Here is a 25,678-nt window from a genome sequence, read left to right as displayed (position 1 = left end):
TTGATCTTACCCATTTTCTACTAACTGGCAATGACTTATTTCACATTTCAAATATGTTTCAAAGGATCATCTATATCTGACAGAAAAAAACAGCAGTAAAGAGAAGGTTTATGACCTCATGTAACCCATCAGTAGCTATTTGTGTCGATATAGTACACATGAAAAAGAAAAAAAAGGTTACAATAAAGATAGAATGGATAAACCACATAGTAAGTATTGGTAGTAACATACTGTACAATACTGATGAAGATGATCAAATGAAAGCAGAAAGAAGACAAGAATACATTACATTTTGATAGGAAAGTTGTCCTTTTTCTATAACATGTAAAACATATGCATAATGTAGTGTGAAATGTGTAAAATAGGCAAAGAGAGGAACTTTTTATTACATTTATTTTCAATATTTGACCAACTTCTTAAAGGGATAATTCCACCATTTGGGGAATTACACTCATTTCCCACCTCTCCTTGAGTTAAACAATTGATTTTTACCTTTCTCCAGTTCATCCAGCCATTCTCTGAGTCTGGCGATACCACTTTTAGCTCCAGCCTAGCATAGATCATTGAATTGGATTAGACCATTAGCATCTCGCCTGCTAGCATCACGTTTAAAAGTAATTTTCCTATTTAAAAATTGTCTCCTCTCAAGTTAGAAAATGTAATAAGGCCAACAGAAAATGAAACATGGTGATTTTCTAGGCTGATTTGACATGGAACTACAGTATACTCTCATTCCAGCGTAATAATCAAGGAACACCATGGGTGCAGCAGCACAATGATATCATGCAGCACCTGCAAATAGTTCCCGTAGGCTAACTTCCAGCAAAAAGGTTGAGCTGCAGCAGACGAATTGGTTAGTGACTGGATTATTACGCCTGAATGAGAGTATAGTTCCATGTCAAATCAGCCTAGAAGATTTTCCGTTGGTCTTATTAAAATGCATGTAATTCCCCAAATGGTGGAATATCCCTTTAACACTTCACATGCAAGTCATATTTCAGATGCGCGTCTGAGTCAAGTACAATCGAGAGATATGATAGGTTATCCTAACACATCTGGACAAGTCATGAACTCTCTCCATTTCACAGGGTTCTTCTAGTATGCTTCTTTGACACCTACTGGTGCTACTTTTTAGAGCCTGGTGCCACTTATATCCAGTTCCTATTGAAAACAGTATTTAGAATATGTTAGTGCTGATATACAATATTGAAATAGATCTTTAACAATCATTCTTGAAAAACAAACACTCGCCAACCAACATTAATGTTAATCTTTGTCTTAAATAACTAAATAACTAAATATTATTTAACAGGTCGACACCCTAAAGAATCACCAACGATAGTTTGCAGATATTAAAAGGTAGGGTCATTCCACATCAGTTCAACCAGGGCCCACGCACTTAGGTCTCAAAAAATTCTGAAAAAATTACCAGGTGTACCTATGTTACCCAGGAGACACACTGTAAAATTACTTTTATGTAAGATCAATACTTTCCAAGATACAGCCAGTTTTACGGGGGGGGGGGGGGGGCATCTTTTTTTCTTTTTTCTTTTCCACCCTGAACATGGGCAAAATGCCCCATTGACATCAATATGTTTTATATAGTCACCACACTGCCACCTGTGGTTGTATAGAGTAACCTGTAGTAGCTCTATACAAAACATATTGATGTCAATGGTGCATTTTGCCCATGTTCAGGGTGGAAAGTGAAAAAGAAAGATTTGCATAAGACAAGTCAAATTGGTGTTTTTGAAAAGAAAAGATCATGGAGAATAAAGAAAAAAATATTAAAAAAATCTTAGTATATTCCCACAAGGTGTTTGGGTGCTCTGAAAATGAGAACCAAAATGATTTTTAGACTTGTAAAGTCTGCTGTTCAGACCCTGAAGGAATTTATTTTCTGTTCATTGTTTTTTGTGAGAGTGTTTCTACTTATCTCAGTAAGGAAAATAAATCAAGAGCCTATGTTGAGTACAAATATGTCTTCTGAAGGCTTAAACAGAGCCCAGCCAAAAACTCCAATAAAATTTGTATCAACTTTGAGGGACAGCTATGACCATGCAGGATTATCCAGACCAAACGTGACGATTTTGCTACATATTATTCCTATTTATGTACCAGCATGCAAAATTTGAGCCTCCTACATGGTTTAGTTCTTGCGCTGTGGGCTTGTGAACTTTGACAAAAAAAAGAGGCCGAACAAAATCGACACCCCCCTCCCCCTGTAAAACTGGCTGTATCTTGGAAAGTATTGATCTTACATAAGAGTAGTTTTACAATGTGTCTCCTGGGTAACATAGGTACACCTGGTAATTTTTTCAGAATTTTTTGAGACCTAAGTGCGTGAGCCCTGGTTGAATTGACGTGGAATGACCCGGTAGCTAATGACAGCTGCAATTTGGTAATACATTGGGCAACAATAGGCAAATAAAGTTTAGTTCTATTTTACCAAGCACAGACTAGGTAACTGGTAGGCAGGACACACGTGATTGCATCACATATATCATCTGAATTAAATTGTATATAAAAACAGAGCTAACTACCAACAAAATATTTTCATCTGCACAATGTCCTGTCTCATTTCTTTACTTACAGTACATCAATAATTATTATCTTCTCAAGTTCTCACATATTAGCACACACCATATACTAACTTGTTTTGATTTTGATTTTGTCGGTGTTTTGAATGCAATTTGCAGCTTACCAGTGTGTAATCATAACTGGTATGGGAGATGTGACCTTTGTGATTCTGGCAGTACAGGACAGCATCATGGACTGTGGCAAACAGACGCTCTTTGGTCATAGAGTCGGAGAAGAATCCACCACACTCCATCTCATCTACCACCGTGGCTAGAGCCCAACAATAAGCACAGTGAGAGAGTCAGTGATTATGGTATACTGTCGTCTGTTTTATAAATGGAGGGAAGGAGTGAGAAGTGCTTATAGAAACTGCCTGAAGAGCACCATGTTTGGTCTGACTTACCCTGACACCCGGCCATGTAAACATCAATGTCAATCTCACCAAAATCATGGACAATCTAGAAAGATGAAAGGTCCTAATGTCGTTAGATACAAATATTTATCAGTTCCACAGATTTTTTGCTATGAACAAATGAGATTTGTTTGAACATTCCATGTATTTAATAGTATTCCCTAACTTCTGATGCAACATTCAACTTCTTGTGTATGAACTAAAGCCATCATGTGGCATGTGACAACTTTTAGCTGACCCACTGATGGTTGCACTTAGGATCTTTCCCATGGTATTAAATTTGCAAATAGATTTTGTGTTGATTGGATACTCCCAGGTCTCTTTTCATCTTGTATCCACTTCTAGTCACTCCCAGCATGGTGTCTCACTTACATTTTTCATCAACTTGATGGCCACTGTGTCAATGAAGTTGACTGTGGACAGGTCCAGTATGATCGAGTGGATGTCCCAGGTCCATTTGCCCAGCGAGCCCAGGGACATTCTCTCCATGCTGCCGGAGTCCAGCGTAGTGGTGTCTTCATCCAATGTGGCCGTGTCGCCATCCTCTACAGTTGACCCTTGGGTGTCACTATCTGGATCCAAGCCCTTCAGGTACACCCAGCTGCACTGGCCCTCGGCCGAGCCCGGGGAGTCTGGCATGACAAAGACCGTGCTGTTCTCACGCGGCCGCCAACGCTGCTCCTCCCCCAGTGGGGGCGCTGTTTCAGTCTTACCTTGTCCATCCTGCCAGTGGGTGGCCTCCTCCTCCACAGAAAACACCTCTCTCCTCTGAGAGGCTGCCCTGAAGGCCTGTTGCTGATGAGATAGATAAAGCAGAGACACGGCACTCAAAGAATCCTCCATAGAAATGCATGGGGTTAGTTTGCAACGCCAATATGGCCATTGTCTACACATATCTCGCCCCTTCCTATATGCCTCCCCATTCACTTGAATAGGAATAGCCGCCCGATAACTGCTCTAAACTGATAATTAATTGAAAAGAAAGACAGTAATATTATCCCTTACATATACACTCAGAACACATAATTTGCACTTGAAGGACTCTATATTGTGGTATAATGTACTCACACGTCTCTTAGCTTGCCTCCTGGCCCTTCTCCTGGCTCTCCTCTCTCTGCGTCTCTGCTTGGCCTCCTGTCGCCTCTTGTACATGATCATCTTACCAATGTCCAGCCCACTCTACACACATGGGGTCACACGGATCACACAGGGGTCATGTCGGGCAGGGAAAACATGCGTGCAGGGCACGGGAAGGAGTGTCTTTAAGATGAGACAGAGTTAAGTGAACAGAGGTGCTGGGGGATATGAGGGACTATTTAAGATTAGACAGAGTTAAGTGAACAGAGGTGTTGGGGGATATGAGGGACTATCTTTAAGATTAGACAGAGTTAAGTGAACAGAGGTGTTGGGGGATGTAGAGTTAAGTGAACAGAGGTGCTGGGGGATATGAGGACTATCTTTAAGATGAGACAGAGTTAAGTGAACAGAGGTGCTGGGGGATATGAGGGACTACACACATGGGGTCACACGGATCACACAGGGGTCATGTCGGGCAGGGAAAACATGCGTGCAGGGCACGGGAAGGAGTGTCTTTAAGATGAGACAGAGTTAAGTGAACAAGGGTGCTGGGGGATATGAGGGACTATTTAAGATTAGACAGAGTTAAGTGAACAGAGGTGTTGGGGGATATGAGGGACTATCTTTAAGATTAGACAGAGTTAAGTGAACAGAGGTGTTGGGGGATGTAGAGTTAAGTGAACAGAGGTGCTGGGGGATATGAGGGACTATCTTTAAGATGAGACAGAGTTAAGTGAACAGAGGTGCTGGGGGATATGAGGGACTATCTTTAAGCAGAGGCGGACAGAGAACACAGCTTCATTACTTGAGTAAAAGTACAGATACCCTTGCTAAATTGCTAAATATGCTACATTTTATTCAAGTACAAGTAAAAGTACAACAGTCAGATATCTACTTAAGTAAAAGTACTGAAGTACTTGTTTTTAAAAGTACTTGAGTATCAAGAGTACATTTTCTAAATATTGCATTACAACTGGCACAGTGCTTACATTTATGTACAGAAATGTCCTACATGGAGTTATGAAAAATGTTAATGTTAATACCTTGGAGAATGCAAAAGGAATTGAAAGTAAAATCAAGTCATTTTCATATTTTTACCATGTTGCCAGGGATGGGCAGTATTTCTAATACATGTATTTAAAATACGTATTTCAAATATAAAATACTATTTTGTGATTGAAACACTTGAAGCGAACACTATCATTAACTTGTTCAGAAAATTGAAATAGTCTGGCGAGGTGGGGCCACGGGTTGGCACATTCCCGGGATGGACCTGCTGCGTCTTCATCCATTGTTTCGTCCATGATTTCGTCTCTTATCTAAATCTGACCATGGAGTTGACTTTGGCGGAAAGCTGAAGGTGATTGCTGATAGGCTGTCCCAATCAGTGGCACCTGCACAATCCAATCACGTTTGAGAGGGAAACAACAAATTGAGGGTTTCCGAGATTTTTCTTTTTTCCTTTTTTTTTAGAAGAAGTAACAGGTACTCACAGTTATGGATAGAAATGTAGTGGAGTAAAGAGTACAATACTTGCCTCTCAAATGTACTTGAGTAAAGTCATGAGTACTCCCCAAAACTGATACTCGAGTAAAGTACAGATCCCCCAAAATTGTACTCAAGTACTGTAAGTAAATGTACTCCGTTACTGTCCGGCTCTGTCTTTAAGATTAGACAGAGATAAGTGAACAGAGGTGTTGGGGGATATGAGGGACTATCTTTAAGATTAGACAGAGTTAAGTGAACAGAGGTGTTGGGGGATGTAGAGTTAAGTGAACAGAGGTGCTGGGGGATGTGACGGGGTCGATTCTGACCTTTTCCTTCAGGGCCTCCAGATAAAGCTCAGCATTGGCGAAGTAGACTGTAGCTGAGGAGCGGAAAATGGTGATACCTGGGACTTCTCTCACCTGTTACAGAGAAAAGCTTAGATGGTAATTGACAATAAATCACTTTTTCATTTTATATCTGTTATTTATTCAGAGTGGTTGGAGTATACTCTTTCAAATCACTCACTAGCAATAGTAAAAGTAAAAAATAGTTTAAAAAAGCCATGCATCCAATGTAATTAATTTGCAGTGAAACAGTAGCAAGTCTGCCTGGTGCTGCAGTCTCTCACCCCTTTGTGTGTCTCCATGTCCACATACAGTTCTGTCCCAGGAACGTGACCTAGTACGGAGTATCTCGGCCTGCAAGAACACAGGGTAGAGAACAGGTGAGGGAGAACTAGTCTGACCCTAACCTTAAAGGAACATGCCAACTTTTGGAACTTAGCTTAATTGCCATCTACCCCAGAGTGAGATAGGAGGATACATACCCTATCTTTTCTCTGTGTGCAATAACCCAGTCAGACACAGTTAGCCTAGCTTTTGTGTCAAAGTAGGCAACCGGTCTTCCTCCATTGCTGCATGTAAATATGGTGTCCCCCAAGGGTCCATTCTAGGCCCCCTGCTTTTCTCCCTCTACATGCTGCCCCTGGGCTCTATCCTCCAGAAGCACAACATCCAATATCACTGCTATGCTGATGACACACAGCTCTATCTGCCTTTCAGTCCAAATTGCACTTCCACCCTCAACAAACTGTTTAGCTGTCTTGAGGATATCAAATCCTGGATGGCATGCAACTTTTTGCAATTAAATAATAGTAAGACAGAAATAATTCTCTTTGGCTCCCCCTCCTCTGTCGCCAATTTAAGCAACTCACTTGGTCCTCTCTCACCTAACCTGCATAACCTAGTCAAAAACCTGGGCGTTCAGTTAGATCCAGTTCAGTTATGACTTATTAGCTAACCTTTTCTTTGTGTTTGTTCAGCACTTTAGCTCAACCCCTGTTGCTTTTAAATGTGCTATATAAATAAATGACTTGACTTGACTTGACTTGACTTGACTTGGCTTAGCATAGCTTACTTCACTGGAAGTGGGTTACACCAGTTAGCCCGCAGCTAGCCTATAAGGGAACTAACTGGAGTAAACTACCTAACCCCCCTATTCAGTGTAGAATTAGTAGAGTAGAATGGCCAAAACTAAACTAGAGAGAGAAAAGATGATAAGTTACCGCTGGGTCCTGAAGATAACAGTCAGCAAGGCAAAGGCCACAGAGGCTCCAAGTCCCATGTCCAAATTCAAAAGCAGTGTGGACACCCAGGTGACCAGCCACACAAGCTACAGACAAAACATGTCAGTGTGAGTAATCAGCAGCTGCGAAAGTTATGGGGTTAACATGCAAAGGGGGCAGCAGCAGCAGCTGATGATCATAACTTCTGTAGAATAATTCTGCAAACCACTATATGATAATATAAATATATGCCAGGATATGCCTCATAACCTGCTACTAACCTATAGGCCTAAAATCTAGTGCTTGTTAAATAGTAAGCACTGTCTAACTCTCACCAGGTCAATCTTGTTGCTTCTCCACAGAGTCACCACATCATAATACTGCTTGAACATTCCTTTGAGATTCACAATGACAATGGCAGCTAGGACAGCCTGAAAGCCCAAGAGAAAAAGAAAACTGTTACAATACAAGTGATAAGTGCCCAAATTAACATAGCTACAATCTTTGAGGAAAGTTCACCTTGGGCAATTCCTGAAACAGAGGTCCGAGCTTTAGCACAGTCACCAGCACGATCACAGCCGAGGAGACCCCTGCCATCTGCAGCAAAGAGTGAGGGGGACTTGGCATCACATCTGTTTGCATGTGTGCAACATCTCAGTGGAAGAGAAAGTGGAATTTCTTCCAAATCTGTAGTGTGCTATATAGCCAACTCATGATGTACATTGTGACTTATTTATTTATTTATTTTTGCCAGACAAAAGCTTTGCTGCCCCTATACTTTGCCAGCTGAGAAACCTGGGATACGGTACCTGGGTTTGGCCTCCAGCACTCTCCTGGACGAGACTGCGAGACATGGAGGGGCAGACGGCAAAGCACTGGAAGAATCCTCCTACTGTGTTGCTGAGCCCCAGAGCCACCAGCTCCTACCACAAGCAGAGCAGCAGAGACGAGATGGAGCACACGTTAATCAGAGGTCATCAGCACATTAATGCTGTTGTGAGTGCAGATAGCTTTGACGACAAGAAAACGCAATACCATGAGCCATATCACTTCATATCACTTGTTTGAAAATCATGCATATAGACCCTTTCAACTGCAGAAACAAACAGGAGCGTTCCCCAAGGCATTTCCGGTGGTACAGTTAACAACATTGAGCTAATGGTAACTTGGGGACAAAAAAGTCAACATTTTGTAGAGCATTATGCTAAAGTCTGATTCATTTTCATTTCAAAGTATCTGCGTTGGTTTTGAACGTTTTAACCGGAAACCCTCAAGGAACATGTAACATGCTCAGAGTGATTCAGCTGTGACAACCACACCTTTGCATACCTGATTGCTGTCCACTTTGTATCCATGCTTCAAGGCAAAGGTTTTTCCTAGAGAGATAGAGATGGCATAGCCCACAATAGCTATGGCAAAGGCGTCCCCGATGACCTCTCCAAAGATGTTAAAGTCAGGCACACTGGGGGGGCTCAGCCTGACGGAGAGACAGAGACAACGCAGCCAATCAGTGAGCAAACATGACTAACAATTACCAGTTAATTACAAATACATACATACATTGATGGCAAATGGCAGCTGAATATAGCTAAAAGAGTATAGTGTGCACACAGTCAGCACCTGAAATATGCACTGTAATATACTGTATATACAGCTCTGGAAAAAAATAATTTAGGATGATATATATTATTTCCATTCAGGCTAGACTCGTTGACTTGTAGGTGTTTCATAAACAGAATTATTACGTCAAGTTTTAGCTCTACGCTCCAGTGATCAATGCCTCTATTGATCACCATAATCGATATCACCCCTATGTGCATGTTCAGTATCACACATCACAGACAGTATCACTGATGTTCACGACTTTGTAACACCAGCAACACATTTAAACATCACGCATGCAGCAGACCCTGAGTGAGCCTCCGTGGTCTTTGGTTAGGAAATGAAGCGTGAGGTGAGGCAGTGTCTGGGGTTCTTGGTTGCAGCTGCATGGCGTTATGTGCCTGCGGCTGGTCTGTGCACTAACTCTCCACCATGATATAATCATTTTGAGAGGTCAGCATCAGCCATCAGCACGCAACTGCTGACTGAATACATTTTCAATAGAAACTGCAGACATGCATTGGCACAGATAACAGCCGCAGCTGCGTATTTCTGTGTAGAAATTGCTCTTTGTCTCAAATTTAGAACCAGTGCACTCAGTAGATGTAGTATCTGTGTATTCAGTCTAGTGAAGAAGTGTGTGCAAAATGAAGGTTGTGGATCTTACCCGCAAGGAATTTCCCCAATCACAGGGACCTTGTAGGTACTTAGCTCTGCATAGGACGAGATCAGTGTTGCTGCAACAATCTAGGAGGAGAGAACAGCAAAGCATTTGTGCATCCACAAAATGAATACAATGGACATGCACGTGCACGCACACACACACACACACACACACACACACACACACACACACACACACACACACACACACACACACACACACACACACACACACACATCGGAGACATGCAAGTGCACTCAAACACACGCACAAGCAAACACACATAAACAGTGCTTGTCTGTGTCATTAAGTATGTGCTAGGGGTGCAGGTACACGTGTGGTGAATAAGAAGCCAGAGTTGTCCCCTGCTATCTGTGATAATTATCCCAGCAGTGCTGTGTGGAGCAGGACGAGCGTGGAGCTCAGGGCTGAGTCAGCATACAGGCCGGCCGGCTGGCTGGCAGACTCCTACAGCAGCATAACAACATGCACGCCAGCCTGCCTCACACGACACAGCTGAGCTCAGATGGCAGAACTGTGTCACGAAAAACTGGAGCTCAAATCTACAACTATACCATGGATGTGCTTGATTATACTTGAATGTCTTTTGATTAAAATCAATTGAGAGATGTAATAGTATAGAGCACTGGATGAATTCGGAAAAAAGAACATGAAACACCAAATGCGGACCATGTTTTTTCATTGTCATATAATGTAATGGCTTTCTTAAAAACATGAGCGTGTAATGTGAAAATATGAGTGAAAGTGAAAGCAGGCGGCCTACAGTAAGCAGCTCCACAGGGACGGGCACAGGAAGCTTGTGTCTGTAGGCTGCGTTGAGCTCTTTGGCGATGATCAGAGCCAGCATGGACACACCACTGACCGCTAGCGTAGGGAGGTGGGTCTCAGGGAGCAGCAAGCACACGTCCACCAGCGTCTAGCACAGAACCAAAGCATCAGAGGCAGTGTTAGGCTTGTTTTGGTTGAGTGCAATTGGTAGAGCCCATTAAAGGTGCAGTCCATTGTGCATGACGTTGCGTTTGTTTGTGTTTATGTTTATGTTTATATTTAAATTTCTTAGCAGACGCTTGTCCAAAACAACGTACATTATATTTTACCCAAGGACCAACAAAACACACCAGAGAGGTAGTTCACCCCTCCGTCAGTATTCTCAGAGAAACTCCACACAAGAGTTTTGTTTGGGAGACAGGCTGCCCCAAATTTGTTTGTGTCTAGTTTTTGGAGCCTGGGCTGCCTACAGAGACCAGGTTTTTTTTCACAGTGTACTCACAGGATGGGCAGCTGTCGGATTGTGAGGAGCTGTTCGCTGAATGTAACAAAAAATGTTATGGGCTTGAAATCGTACGATCACTGACTGCACCTTTAATGTTTGTGTGAGTATGTGATTGGGCAGTTCTCCTCACATAGATGAGAGCAAGTGGGCCACTGAGGCGCGTCGGTGAGACTCCAAACAAGTGCTTGAACTGCGCCACGACGGCATGGGCCGCAGCGGCGGTGGTGTAGGCACGAACCACCGGCTCCGATAGGTATGTGCCCACGAAGCCAAACTGCACAAGACCCAGGACCACCTACAGACATACAGAACACATGAGCAGATCCACAGACATACAGAACACATGAGCACCTACAGACACACAGAACACATGTGATGATTTAAAGGAATTATCCGGAGTAAAATGCACTTTAGATCAATTTACGGATGATTGGGAGTACATACGTTGAGTTGACATCAAAATCATGTCATTCGGATGTGTTTTGAGAAAGTTCGATTTTACCGTTTTTAGTCAAAACTCGTTAGCCTGGAAGTGACCAGGGCATGTCATTTCGCCGCTACAAAATGCTATTTTTATACCTCTTCTACAGTTCCAAACATTACACTTACGTGGTAGTGAGTAGAGGGTCCCTAAAGCCAAACCGAAGTATCCTGAGGTCTTTATATGGTCGGATAGAGAGTCCAGAATGAATTTCATCAAGCCAGTACCTTTCCGGAAATGTTGCTACTGCAGCTGGCATCTTTAGGGGAAAGTCCGTATAAAAATAGCGTTTTGTAGCAGCGAAATGACATGCCCTCGTCACTTCCAGGCTAACGAGTTTTGACTAAAAACGGTAAAATCGAACTTTCTCAAAACACACTCTGTAGGAATTATTAGTGAGAAGTATGTTTGTTGTAAGGTGAAGTGTTACCAGAATGTTGTTGTTTTTTGTGAACAAGGTTGCAAACAGTTGTGGGTTTTCATGAAACATGCGTGTGAGCATAGCATGTGTGAGGGACCTGGATAAGGCCTGCCAGGACTGTAGTGGCGGCTGCCACCTGCACCCTGTGGAGGTCCCTGACCGTGACGTCATACTCAGCGGTGGAGTTGCTGCTGTCCGAAATGAAGCTCCCTGGACCATCTGGAACCAGGCTCTCTGTGACGCTGCCCACCATGATACTGAGCACGGTAAGGGTGCCTGCAGACGCATCCCAACAGAGAGGTCAAGCACACAACAGCATGAACACAATATCCGTACACCTCCTATGTACTCAGACACTTTGACAACAACATGAACAAATTCATACCTCCCTGTTAAGAGAGACACCTAGACATGTAGTCAGACACTATAGCTGGAACATGTGTGACATGTACAAAGGTGAAAACATTGCAGCAGATTCATCAGAGTATAGTATTAAATAGGTTTAAAATAGGTTTAGCCAGACAAAACAAAAATACAAACATGTTCACCTACCAATGGAGATGTGTCTGGAGGTGCCAAAGAAAAAGTAGACCAGGGCTGGGTAGAGGGATGTGTAGAGGCCGTATACAGGAGGCAGAGAGGCCAGCAAAGCATAGGCCATCCCTGAAGAACACACACAGAGATTCATTGTCTTGGCTAATCACAACAGCACAATATTCTATTACAAAGTACAAAGTAAAAAATACATTTCCAGGCATTCTTACAAAATGCCGACAAGCTCACGGCAATCCAAAACTATTTTCAACTGTAGTTCCCCAAGGGTAGAATGTGCTACCAGTTGCTACTAGAGCAGGGGCTTCAAAAACCTCGCTAACTACCTTCGTCTCCATCCTGTCTCTTCTTTATCTACATCACTTGACTTAACCTTGACTCTGAACTCTTCTTCATCTCTTATACAAAGTTTGTACTGATTGTTGCCCTATTGTCTCCTATTCACACTGTACCGTGATTGCTCTGGATGTTGGTCGCTTTAGACAAAATGATCAGCTAAAGGATTAAATGTAAATGTATTAATGTAAATAATTGTCATCTTACCCTGGGGAAGGTGCATAATTCCAACACTAATGCCAGATACAATGTCAGGAATTCCATATTCCCAGATAGAGTACCGAGGCAGCCAGTAGAGAATTGGAAGGCAGCCTACCACCTTCCTCTTCAGGTCAACCACACTGCATCTATGTGCCAAGGCAAAGTAGCAGAAAACATGGACACTCAAGTTTCTTTTCTCAAAAATGAGACTCCACATAGAAACATTTTGTCTGAATCTCAGAAAGCTAAAAACAATTCTCTACACACATCTATCTAAAGCTGTCTGTCCCAATACAATAACTGATTTCACTCCATTATACACAGAGGCTAGTAGCCATAATCTTTTATCTGATATGATCATTTTTTTATGAACAGCAATAGATTCACTGTTTGTATTGTTATATTTAGTTTCCCTCAAGTGGAAATGTTGACATATTAAATCAAACTAGATGTACCGCATAGCGATACAAAATATGACCGCCAAAATATGTCCATTCCACGAAAATAAATCATATTAATGAATTTGTCTCCATCTTCTACTCCATCCCCCACTCTTGAAACTTTTGTGTATGCTTGTTTAGAATGTGTGTTTGCGGGCCACACACAAAGTAGCCTACTGGCGCTGCAAAGGTGAATAGATTTGTAGCACTTGCCAAAAAATGTGTAGCATTGTTATAAAGCCTTTAAAATCTCTAAACAATCACAAGTAGGGCAGTTCATCACAGTCCATCCATTGCAACTGGACTAATGAAAGGTACACATGTAAGCTACATTGTATTTGGGAAAAGCAGAAGGTAGCAGCACAATGTATTTATTTATTTATTATTAATCAAAACAATCCCTGTCAGTTCCATGCAGTTTTCAACAGCTATCAAGAAGAGGTCATGTCATGGATTTTTGTGAATTTTTCTTCTTCTACATATGCATACGTTTAGTCATCTAGTTCATATGATATTCAGCTTTATTGTCAATGCACAAATGAAATACCAGTAGTCTAACAAAATGCCGTTTTACCCAGTGGTGCAAATAACATACATGTCCAAAAGGGCCTTCATGAAATGCGTTGCTAGACTGTTCATACACATTTTAACGGGCCAAGTTGAAGAGCTACTGTCCGTTATTTTTTGTGCAAATAATATGCTGATTCATGTTCCCTTGCATTTTGCAACTATGAGGTCCATGGTTAGTCTTTCGCCAGACCAAGCTCAATCTTTTGAGAAATCGGAAAGGAATCACCAGCAGATCAGGCTTATGAGTTCACCCAGCCTAGTCCATGGTAGGTGCCGATAGAAATATTGTTTAATTTTGCGATTGAGATATCCACGGACTGGCGCCCCCCCTGCGATGTGTCCGCCCCCGGTTTCAGAGCTATTCTAAATGCAAAAATGCATAGAAGGAGTTATGACAAAACCGTGACTGCTAACAAACTATAAGCTATATAAGGTAGGCCCTAGGCCTATTACACAACATAAATTGTCACTAGGCTATGCTGGCGACGACCCAAATAAAATCTCCTTTGGGAACCAATGGCTTACAGTATCAAGCGGACTTAAACTGCCACCTCTTGGCGAAATGTTAATAGTTTTGCAGATCAGTAGTAATACATTTCACGCAGCTGTGTGAATCGTGGAAAGCGACACTTATAAATGGAACCCAACTGTACAGTAGCTCAAGGTCTGTGGCTAAAGCAGCCATAATGAAAGCGTTATCATTGTTTGGATACTTAACACACACGTGTTTTTTAATCGCATAGACTACAACTACCAAGCTGGAATCAAAGCACATCGACTCCCCTCTCACACCCTAAACACGCACTTCGAACAAACAAAAAGCGTCTCAGTCTCACGGTATAGGCAAAACTGTATCGGACCGGTGTAACGTTGGTACTAAATCATCCATCGCAAAGAATGATTTTTGTAGCACGTGCAACAAATATGTGTAAGTACAGCCCTGCCCTGAATATCTCTCAACCTGCGCTCTAAAACATTTGGTTTAAATGGAGATGTAGATCATCACGGGTGCGTTAATAAATCTACATTGCGGCGAGTTGACACAAATTATTCACTTTGACGAATTTATGTAGTTTCAGTCCTAGTTACTTTACTTTGAGCCATGCTCTTCCTTACTTGAATCACCTTTAAAAATAGAGGATTGAAGTAGCCTATGGGTGTTTGGGAATGAACGTTGACTCTGCAAATCACAAATGAGTGATTATGGGCTAGGTTGATGTGGGCCCTTGAGACCAACATACCATATAAATTTCTTCATCCTCGGTGCCACGGTTCAGGTAATTATTTAGGAAAAACTGCATTTTTGGAGTTTCAGAGGGCCCAGCGCGGGGGGTGGGGGTGGGGGGTGGCCCCCGGGGACCAAACACATTTTTTCCGTAAAAGTCTAGTGGGGCTACATACCCACCAAATTTCATGTGCCCCGGTGTTGCGGTGTCCCGGGTATCGTTGACCAAAAATTCAGGAAGTAGATGACGGAAAAGAAAAAAAAAAATTGACAATCCCTATATGACCGCTTCGCTAGCGGCAGTCATAATTATAGCAGTGTAAACTAACTTTAAGCTTACATTAAGCTACTCTTTCATTTAAGTTGAAGTTTAGGCCTACTTTTTCCATCAAAAAATAGGATCATTTGTGAAAGTTAGATGTACCTGACACGCTGTTTGAGACACTTAGCAAGTGGAGGATGGCGGCCATTGTAATCCAGTCTCTGTGTTAAATCCTCCAGGCTCTGCTCGTCCATGATCTCTCTCTGCACAGTCACCCCCGCATTTCTCTTTGCCATCCCCATCTTCTCTCCTCCGTATCACCTCTCCTAAAGACACAGACAATTCTACAGAAATACCTAAAAACATTTAGTATTCTCCAAATCTGAGTGATCTCAGTTTCAGTTCCAAATGATGTACTGATTCACTACACTACTCCTTCACTCAGTGACATATAAGGTATAACATGATTCAAATGTACAATGGCAAAGCACAGGCTAGTTTTTGTTGAGTGTTACAGTAGATGTTCATATAGCCATGATAAGGGGTGGGGCCTATGATGGAGCAGTTTGACCCCACTGACCAACTACCTGTCACTGCATAAAAGCCCACTTGAAGCTAATAACTCAAGTACCTATCTGTTAACCTGGATACTATTTAACATATTAAGACAAGGACCAATTACTGTGGAATTCAAACAGTTTTCCATGTGTCTCAGTTTATTAGCTGGGTTTGAATGGAAAGTTACTTAGTTGCAGGAAACGGCAACAGACAACAGGACGTAACTGATGTAATTTGGTTAACATACAAAGTGGTGCTCCTAAAGATAGGAAGCAGGAATTGGAAACACCTTACACTACAGAAATATGATTACTGAAGCAGAGAAGGGCAGGGGGTTATTATGACGCAACTTCAAAGTCCAAAGTTTCACGTTTACCCATCCTTTTAGTCTCCCCTTTTCTTCAGTGTGTTAGAAATTATTTAACGTAGTGTGAGCTGTAATATACACAGATTTAAACAGATATAAACGGGTAAAGGTAATGGGTATTTAGCGAATGCTAATCCAAAAAGACTTAAATCAAAAAAAGTAATATTACAGAAATAAATAGATAATTATGACCGCCGATAGCGAAGCGGTCATATAGGGATTGTCAATTTTCTTTTTTCCCCCGTCATCTACTTCCTGAAATTTTGGTCAACGATACCCGGGACACCGAAACACCAGGGCACATGAAATTTGGTGGGTATGTAGCCCCACTAGACTTTTACGGAAAAATTTCGTTTGGTATAAGGTAAGTATAAAGGTAGAGTTGCAACAACTCCATAGGGAGGGAAAGTAATCTCATCGCCATCTAGTGGTTGCGTTCCTAGAGTTTAGCGGAGTGGATGGGATTTTATTTTAGAAAACATATATCTCGGTGCACATTGGGATCTTAATTTAATGCCTTCCATACAGTATGTTCAAGTGGTCATACCTTATGTTTAGGATCAGTTGAATTGTTTTGAGTTTTTGTCGTAACAGTGATAAGGAACTACAGCTGCATGTGACGTCACATGTTTGGGCGATTAATCTCTAACTGATCAATACGGCAATTTGCTTAACTGGTTTTACATATTTTTGTAATAACGGAACGTGATGTAAACCGTGTGGTGATAACCTTTATGTCTGGATAACTGGTGTTGTGCTTCTACTCACATGAAGAGCTAGCTGTAAGTGTTAAGTGTCAATGCTAACCAGGCTAATAAACAAACCATGCTACCGTGAGTAACGTCGAAGGGTAAAGTCACGTGACTTCTTTTGTAGTTTGTTCATGAAACAAAAGGAGCAATTTCGATTTTTCTTAAATAAGGCAAAATAGGGTCTGACATAGTGTTAATTTTGTCACCTATTTTTAATTTAGTCTTAGTCTTAGTCTTGTGACGAAATGTCCTTTTTAGTCTTTGTCATATTTAGTCATTCAAATACGATTTTTGTTAGTCAAGTTTTAGTCGACTAAAAGTCTCGTCATTTTAGTCTAGTTTTAGTCAAATGAAAACTAAAGGTATCTTGGTCTTAGTCAGTTTTAGTCAAAACAGTTTAGTCTTTTTTTTTTTATAACAAATTATTTCTGATTACCATTTGAGTCAAATAGTGTTTCACACATCTCAATTTTCCAACAATATTGTGTGTCCACAGAGCTACAGGTCTGTTATAATTACTCATTCTGATTTTTTGTCAGTCAGTATGTTTACATGCACAGGTAAGTCAAGCTACAATTATAGCTCGGCTGGGATTTGACCATAGACAGTAAAAGATCGGACTGGACCACTGTCATGATATTCGTAGACCAGTGTTTCTCAAAGTGTGGTGGTCCGCAAGCTATCCCAAGTGGTCCGCGAGCAGACGTGGTAAAATATAATATAGATGAGTTGTTTGCAATATTGAACCAACTTGTATGTAAATCCAAAAAGTTCTGCAACACTGTCTATGTAAGATATGCCAGTTTAAATCATATGAATCCTCTGACACAATAAGCAAAGTGCAAAGACAATAAGCAAGGTGGTTCAGTGAGTAGGCCTATTGGGTAGACTAATATACTGGTGAAGTAGGTCTAATCTTTCTTTTTTTTTAGCTAGGGTTAGTTAAGTGGTCCTTCGTCTGAAACAGTTTGAGAAACACTGTCGTAGACCCAAGTATTAATGTTTTACTCCGCCACGCTAGATGGCGATATGCGCCCAAAGGCAACACATTCCCCAAACAAACTCTCCATCTTATCCATAGCTAACTTGCTAGCGAACTTTCCATATTAGCAGAGAATGTCTAATAGGAAGAGAATTGGCACTGTCTGGTTACTTCCGGTTTCTGGACTGGTTGCAGTTCCTCCTCAGATTCCACTTGAGGGCGCTCGCAGGCGAGTGCAGAATGCATTGAGGTCTATGGAGCTTTACCCCTCAATATCCACTTTTCTCTTGATATAATTTTTTGAGTAGTAATTTGAATGTTGCATTCGCTAGGAGAGGCAAAGAAAATACACACTGTTGATTGTTATATTTTTTGAAGTCATGTAAGTCGTCTAAAAAGCCTTTCAAATATGTAAATGACGTCATTCATTAGCACAATGCTAGCGTGATATGGGCAACAACGACCCAACCTGTAAGAAATGAAAAGCACATAAGTACTCGTTCATTCAACTTTAGATCTAAAATCTATATTGAACTTACATAAACTACAATAAAATCTACGATTCTTCCACGACAAGCAGGTGAAAGAGATACATTTAGCCATCTAGCTCCATAGACCCCCATTCAACCTGCACTCGCCCGCGATCACCCCCAGTGGAATTCTAATGGAACTGCAACCAATGTCAATACAATGAGGCTTAATAGGAAGTGCCAAGGCTCTCCGTAGACGGGCTCTGATATTAGTTACTTACTAGCAAACTTTGCATCATCAGTGTAACTAGTCAAATAGTTGACATTACATGCTAAACATTTTCGTATGGACATTCTGGGGGATGTTAGTTTGTATGAGAGAAGCTTCAACTTCTGGGTATGTAGCATTGTGTCATAAAACTAGGTAGTTAGCTTAACTCTGGCAGAAATCTCCAGTGTTCTTGTTCCATGTAGTTTCGTGTTGCAGCCACAGGGTTGCAGCAACAGCAGGTAGACTAGCCTACAGGAGCATGAACTCATTCGGAATATTTTGAAAACATAACAGCTAGATATTCTGTCTTCTCATTTTGTAGACGAAAATGAAGAGAGATTTTATCTTAGTTTTTATTTAATGCAAAACATTTTAGTCTCGTCTTTTTTCGTCAACAATAATGCATCTTAAGATAGTCTTAGTTAGTGTTTCAGGACATTAGTGCCGTCTCGTCATCGTCTCGTCTTAGTCATGGAAAAAAAAGGTTGTTGACGAACATATTTCCTCTCGTCTCGTCTGACATTTTCACAGTTAGAAGATTATTACTGTATAGACACTGAAAAATATTTTTGGTGGATAACATCGCTGATTTGGCTTCACAATATTTTTTTTAAAATAGGTCTATGGGATTTAACATTGGAGCTGCTCTTCGATAGGAACGCAACCACTTGGGGCGCTGGTTTTCACTTTCCCTCTCTATTGACGCTAATGGTCACGCCCTTCTACTTCCGGTCCATGGGACCTATCTTTCAAAAAAATATGAACGGGAGTTAATGGAGAGATAACAATTATTTTTTGGTCTAGTTTGAATTGTGCCACGAATTTCACATATGATGTGTGTGAATTTAAAAGATAATTTTTCACATCAAGAAAGTACTGTTGTTCGATAGACTTCAAAAGTTATGTTGGTTTTGTGCGAATCCGCTCAGTGGACTACATCTCTCGTCTCGAACGATGTACGTCACCAATGTAATGAAACGATAAGATTAGCTGTTATGCTAGTTAACGGTTGCATCTTGCTGCCTGCTATGTCACTTAACAGTATCTAATGTACAGTCTATGGACGAATACAACTTACCTGATGTGTTTAATCCTCTGACTCATGGTATTTTCATCGGCAAGGAAAGCACAATTAAGACCTGTTGCTGGTATGCTTGTACAATCTATTGTGGCTGTGAATGAGCTAACGTCACTAGCGCGACTGATGGGTTTGTAGTCGTTGGAATTACGATCTTTCACAATGTTGTAATTCAATAGTTACGAAACAAACTGCAAATGTCTTTACATGAAAAATTGTCTTTAAAATTGACAAACATCATATGGGTAATTCAAGGCACAAGTCAACCAGGACCAGAAAATCATTTATTTTTCGCCATAGACCTCTCCGGAATAAGTCCAGCCTCCGTAACTTCCGTATCCATCCAACTTCCGGTCGTCAAATGTCTATGGGAAATAACATGGCGTTTCGAAAAGATCGTACCTGTCAAACTCTGTAGGTGACAAAGTAGAAAAAGCTGGTGGGCCGATTGGCCTACACACTTCTGCCATCTAGTTTCCACTGGATTTTTTTTATTGTCGGTGCCGTTTAAGTAGTAAACGATTATTAATGCTAACCGGGAGCTAGTTCCGATGTACGCGGGCGGAGGAGGGCGTTAGATTTTGCTCACAACCCAGTCACAACCTAACGTGATGGTCATTTTCACATGTGATTCATGCGTGGTTTCAGTGGTCTATAAATGTAAATCGTTTGCAAGGTTCAGCCTCTTTTCAACATGACTTAACTTTGGTTTGACTGTGCGAGTTTGTTGGCTGTTATTGAGATATTTGAAAAAGAAAGAAATTGCCGACGAAGACACTAAAGACATGATGAGATGAGATTTTTTTTCACGAATAACAGATAATGATAAGCAGACTAGGAATCAGAGGCTGAATCGTATTGAGTCGATAGCTTTATTTAGCATGACCTTGATCAGAACAGTAACGTTTTCAGAATGTATTAACAACCTATCAAACATGATGATTTCACGCAGGGTTAGTGCCACCTCCGTAGACAGGTGTCACAAACTCCATTTCGGTGAAGACAAACTATGAAACATTGCCGTTGCTATGCAACCTTGACTGGGGGAGTCACGGCGTCTGAAGCGTGCGTTAGCTTAGTGCTTCTTACTGATATATTTCTACTTTAACGGCACCGACAATCAAAAAACCCAGTGGAAACTAGATGGCAGAAGTGTGTAGACCAATCGGCCCACCATTTTTTTCTACTTCGCCACCTACAGATGTTTTACCGGTATGATATTTCGAAATGCCGTGTTATTTCCCATAGACATTCGACGCCCGGAAGTTGGATGGATACGGAAGTTACTGAGGCGGGACTTATTCCGGAGAGGTCTATAGACTGGCTGGCTTGATTTTTTGATAGGTCCCATGGAGGCAAACGGAAGGGGCGGGACTTCGGCTCTCTATGGAAGCCTCAAATAGTTCCCGGAAGTTAACAATTAATAATAGCAGCAGTGCAGTTACAGCAGTATAGACTGTTTGTAGCCAACATTTCAGACTCAGATTTACATTCCTTTGCCTCATCCGAATAATAATAATAATGTAACGTCGGCGCACAAGACATTATTAGCGTTTATGTCTGTATTTCTCCTAAGTTATAAGTCTAAAGTTAGCGTCTTTATTGTGACATGTTTCCCTTTTAGTTCTCCCTCGTGTGTGATCCTTTTTGTGTGGGGGGCTGCGTCCTCCCCTGTATGTGTAGTGTGTGTGTGTGTACTTGACCTGCTCCGTGTGTATTGTGTTCTGTGTCTGTGTCCCTGCCCTCGTACTCATTAAAGGTACAATGTGTCTTTTTTGTGAACTTTTGAAGTGTAATGCATTCAAAAATCAACTATACATATCAATAGAATGTGAAGAAATAACACTACTGACATTTTCTAATCGAAGAATATGCATAGCATTGCAGAGATCTCCTCCAAAATTAGCGTGCTAACCGACTAGCCCTGGGTCGTCCAGTCTTGCAATACCAGTTTATGTCTGAGGTGGCGACAGGGAGTAACATACCGGCCAAACCGTCTTCGGTGCAGCCCAGAGCAGTCGAGAAAGAGACAACGGAATTACGTACGCTCTGCTCCCACCCCCTCCTGCTCCTCCCCTCCCCCACAGAGTTCAAGTTCTACAGTGAAGTGTACTGCGAGAATGGCCGAAAGTTCTAGGAAGAGACCTCTATCGCTTCCAGCTAAAAAAAACTCGATCTGAGGCGAAAAGAATATCAGATGGGAAGCAAGCAAATACACGTTAATCTAGGGAGTGTTTTCCACCGATGGAGACAGCTTGGATAGCAAGGAGATGCAGTTTGATTCTGAACTTGCGACATTTCTTCTTGACTGGTAAGTAAACATCTGTTAAACATAATTCATAATTTTGATTAAGCAAAGGAGATATTGTAGAATTAGCTCTCGAGCCACTAGGTAATGTTTGTCAGCTGTAGATCTCGGTAAATTGACTTCGTTCGACCGCCATTGCTAACGTTACCAACCTAGCGATAGCGTCCTTGCTGCATATGCTAAGCAGTTTGTCAAATGCTATTATTTGTACGTGACCAAGTTTTGTGTCCTACCTACACAATACATAGAGTGCAATGTTCCAATATGCAATAAATACATTTTGATATTGGTGAATGTTCACTGGCTTGTGGTCTCGCTAACGAATGATGTTGGCAGCATAAGATACTAAAATTACAACTAATGCTAGCTCTACACGATTAGGATAACTTTCAGATACGTTAGAATACTATCCTCTATCTCCGGTAACGTTATAAGTTGCTTAGATTGTGTCAGGCCTGTTGCAAAATAGCATCACCATTTTCCTTTGAAGCTCTTCAAACATGTCTTTATCACAATATACCCATGTGTGTGTTTGTATCTGTTTTCACAGGATCAGATCACCTCTTCATTTCCTGTGGCTCATCAACATGAAGCGTGACTCGTTAGCCCAACTTCTTGCTGTTGAAGACTAAGGACTATCCATGTGCCCAGCTGCTTCCCTCCTGCCTCATATAGTCCAAAAGTTACATTTCTATTCATGTTGTTGCACTTGGTAGATGTAAAGTTTATTCCTGTCTTGTAGTTTTATAATAAATACCAAGAATCAGGATTGGTGAAACATTGGTTGTGCCTGAAAGTGTTCTTTGATCAAGATTGGTATACTAACATCATGCTTTTCTCTCCTGTTCCTGACTTCTTAGAATCTATTTGTTGTTAAAGAGTTGTTTAAACTAATGTAATTTCAAGTGGTAGCTTTGGCTCTTGACATTTGTGCCCATAGTTTTAAATATGAACTCATAGCCTAAAGGTGCAAAGGAAAAGATGAACATACCATTTTAGTCATAATTCAGGTATTCTTTATGTGACATGAAATGTAGCCACTGTGCTCTTGGAAAGTTTTATTGTTAGTTGTAGAGGATGATTGTGTAAGGAATAACGTTCTGTAAGGCGGTCATTATCGTGGCATATCTCCCGACAGTGATGCGGCGCTGGCCGTGGCCTGCCGAGTTTCACTTTCCTTGACATTCTCTGGTTATACTTAGCGGTCCGGTATTAAAAATTATCAGACCGTAGGACGTTGGGAAGTCCCATCGGAGTGAATGGAGCATTCTACAGCATTATAAAGAGCCGTGTAATAAATGGTAATAATAATTACCTTTAATAGTAAACAGAACGATTGGCTGTAACCACTGACTACATGGAGCATTTTAGTTACTGTCTACGTAGCAAGAACACCTGTGTTGCTGCCAGACTTTCACGGTGACTGTTCTCCAAACGCCTCTGCTGGTCAGCGCGCTCTCTGGCTGCTCTGACAGCTCGAGCCGTCCCTGTACTGTTCTCTCCAGGTCTGGGACTGACACTAGACACCCAGGCCTTCTTCTTTGCCTGGCCCTTACGTTTGCCCACTCTTGTCTGACTCGATGCAGGGGGGATGTAATCTTCGTTGTCAGTCTCCACCCGAAAAAAATACCTTATTACTATTTTCAGTTTTATCCATCCATACAATCGCTACTACACGCAGGCTAGGCCTAGCCTTTGCTAAGACTCGCTTGCCAAATGCCGCTAGCAAATTTGTATTTATTTCCCAAATGTCTCATTACCAACAATACCAGTGTGAAAAGCAAAACGTTAATAAAAACTGTTATATGTAGTGATCGGGTAAGGGTGAGCTGCTTGAAGAAGACATTTTCCGGATTTAGGAGTTTTTTTTCTAGGCGGCGACCATAGACACAGAGACATTCTCTGATAGACACATAGTAGCGAAAACGGAAACGGGGGAGGGAGGAGGGCATGGGCAATGTGCGTTTCGTCGTTTCTACCACTAGCCAATCATTGTGACATCATTGTTTTCCTACATGCTGCCCCCAACTGGATTGGCGTGTGGAGTGTGAATTAAATAAAACGAAATCCTGACGGATTGTGCCTTTAAAGCTTGCACTGAACAACGCTTGGTGTCCTGAAACCTTCAATTGTTACATTGGTGTCAGAAGCGATTTTCGAACATGGCCTCCGCTCAGCGAGAGAAGCTGGGAACGGGAGACCTCACCACTGGGTGGAGGCCCACGCAAGAGGATCCAGAGAGAGCCCTTGTAAGGGCTGCTGAAAAGCTTGGGGCCTTCTGTCGCTGCTGCCGACGGAGGAGAGGTGCTGTCGTCTGGACCTGCCTGCTGCCATGGGAGGAGATCTTGCCGGAAGAGGGGCCTGAAGAAGCGTTCGCGGAGAAGACAACGCTGGGCAGTGACTCCGCGCCGGGCGGTTCGAGGCTGGAGCTGGCGGTGGCCGCGACGCTTGAGCGGAGCCGAGGGAGAGCGGCGAGGAGGGGTTCCTGGACGACGGACGGTTGGCGGAGGCGCTGGGGGCAGCGAGCTCACGACGGTGGGGCAGCTTCGATGGAAAGGCCCGCTGAATTTTAAAACGTTTGGGTGCATGTGAGAGGCACCGTGCTGTGTGGGCGCCCGTTCTAGTTGGCCTGTTGGCCGGCGCCTTTAAAAAAAAAAAAAAAAGTTTGTTGTGTGGAGTTCGATAGCATGGCCACCTCAGGGGTTGTGCCTTCGCTGAGGCCGCGAGGGAGTGGAACGGGCCAGGAGCAGAGCAGGACGGCTCTGCGAGGAGGCAACACGAGGAGGGACACCGAAGACGGTAGCTGCAGCGGGAGAGCTCAACGCGGTCCGGTTGCTGCGGAGTCGGTGCCTGTCTGTCCTGGTTGTTGAATCGACGGAGCGAAGTGCCGTTGGTGCAGCTTCATCTGACCCCCTCGAACCCCGGTGCTTGGTACAGTGTCGACGGTTGGAAAGGCTACCTAGGGCCCTACCAGGAGAGGAGGAGTGCCGCGGTGACACGCCGCGGAAAGTGCAGCCTGAGGGCGGCTGCTGAGAGGGAGCTGGTGACGAGCGGGGACGGCCACGTGGCTGCTAGCACGCCTGAGTGAGCTCCTGCGGCGTGCACCCCACGTGAGTTGGCGGTACTGTCGCGCTGAACTGAGTAGCGGGTGACGCGCGCCGACATTAGCATGTGGCTACCTCGTGGTCATTGCCGAGGACGGCAATGGCTTGTTGGGGGAGCTATGTAACGTCGGCGCATAAGACATTGTTAGCGTTCTCCCACGCAGGGCATGCTGGGATACGGGGGTGAACATTTGAGGGTTTATGTCTGTATTTCTCCTAAGTTATAAGTCTAAAGTTAGCGTCTTTATTGTGACATGTTTCCCTTTTAGTTCTCCCTCATGTGTGATCCTTTTTGTGTGGGGGGCTGCGTCCTCCCCTGTATGTGTAGTGTGTGTGTGTACTTGACCTGCTCCGTGTGTATTGTGTTCTGTGTCTGTGTCCCTGCTCTCGTTCTCAGCTAATAAACCTTTTGATTGGACAACTGTGTGTGTCGCTATCAAATCGTTACAATAATAACAGTAATAGTAGTACAGTAATAATAGGTTATCGACAGCCTCATTATAATAATAAACGATTTATGTATTGACTATGACTTTTCTGCTGCTCAGTCTTTATCAGTTCCTCATCAAATAAATTAAGAGGCTAAAAGCCCAATAAATGTGCCACACGTAATAGCCGA

The 25,678-nt window shown here is 42.5% G+C and overlaps 1 protein-coding gene and 1 long non-coding RNA gene across 2 annotated transcripts; one reads left to right on the top strand and one right to left on the bottom strand.

Annotated features, from left to right (window-relative positions):
* Positions 1 to 903: 903 nt before the first annotated feature.
* On the bottom strand, positions 904 to 15,637 carry slc26a6l (solute carrier family 26 member 6, like). The gene is made up of 19 exons (XM_042088294.1): positions 15,332 to 15,637; positions 12,679 to 12,818; positions 12,136 to 12,246; positions 11,681 to 11,859; positions 10,812 to 10,976; positions 10,172 to 10,324; positions 9,391 to 9,470; positions 8,451 to 8,598; positions 7,931 to 8,044; positions 7,641 to 7,718; positions 7,457 to 7,552; positions 7,122 to 7,228; positions 6,186 to 6,255; positions 5,884 to 5,976; positions 4,061 to 4,171; positions 3,365 to 3,787; positions 2,984 to 3,038; positions 2,705 to 2,850; positions 904 to 1,161 (listed from the first exon to the last, which is right to left on the bottom strand). The coding sequence occupies exons 1-19, from the start codon at positions 15,469 to 15,471 to the stop codon at positions 1,132 to 1,134; spliced, it is 2,439 nt and encodes an 812-aa protein (XP_041944228.1). The 5' UTR covers positions 15,472 to 15,637; the 3' UTR covers positions 904 to 1,131.
* Positions 15,638 to 21,638: 6,001 nt separating this feature from the next.
* On the top strand, positions 21,639 to 22,738 carry LOC121706551. Its single transcript, XR_006031074.1, has 2 exons — positions 21,639 to 21,958; positions 22,506 to 22,738. It is a non-coding gene; the product is annotated as an uncharacterized LOC121706551 (long non-coding RNA).
* Positions 22,739 to 25,678: the final 2,940 nt, after the last annotated feature.

This window comes from Alosa sapidissima, chromosome 4 (genome assembly GCF_018492685.1).
Source record: "Alosa sapidissima isolate fAloSap1 chromosome 4, fAloSap1.pri, whole genome shotgun sequence".
Taxonomy (NCBI): Eukaryota; Metazoa; Chordata; class Actinopteri; order Clupeiformes; family Clupeidae; genus Alosa; species Alosa sapidissima.
This window is presented reverse-complemented; position numbering and strand designations above follow the sequence as displayed.

What these genes read in the sequence shown, in the direction of transcription:
- slc26a6l (XM_042088294.1), bottom strand. Translation starts at nt 15,471, where the DNA reads ATGGGGATGGCAAAGAGAAATGCGGGGGTGACTGTGCAGAGAGAGATC. An exon ending in AATTATGCACCTTCCCCAGG is followed by an intron (nt 12,247 to 12,678) that starts GTAAGATGACAA and finishes TGTGTTCTTCAG; the next exon opens with GGATGGCCTATGCTTTGCTG. An exon ending in CCAGTTATGATTACACACTG is followed by an intron (nt 1,162 to 2,704) that starts GTAAGCTGCAAA and finishes TGTTTTCAATAG; the next exon opens with GAACTGGATATAAGTGGCAC.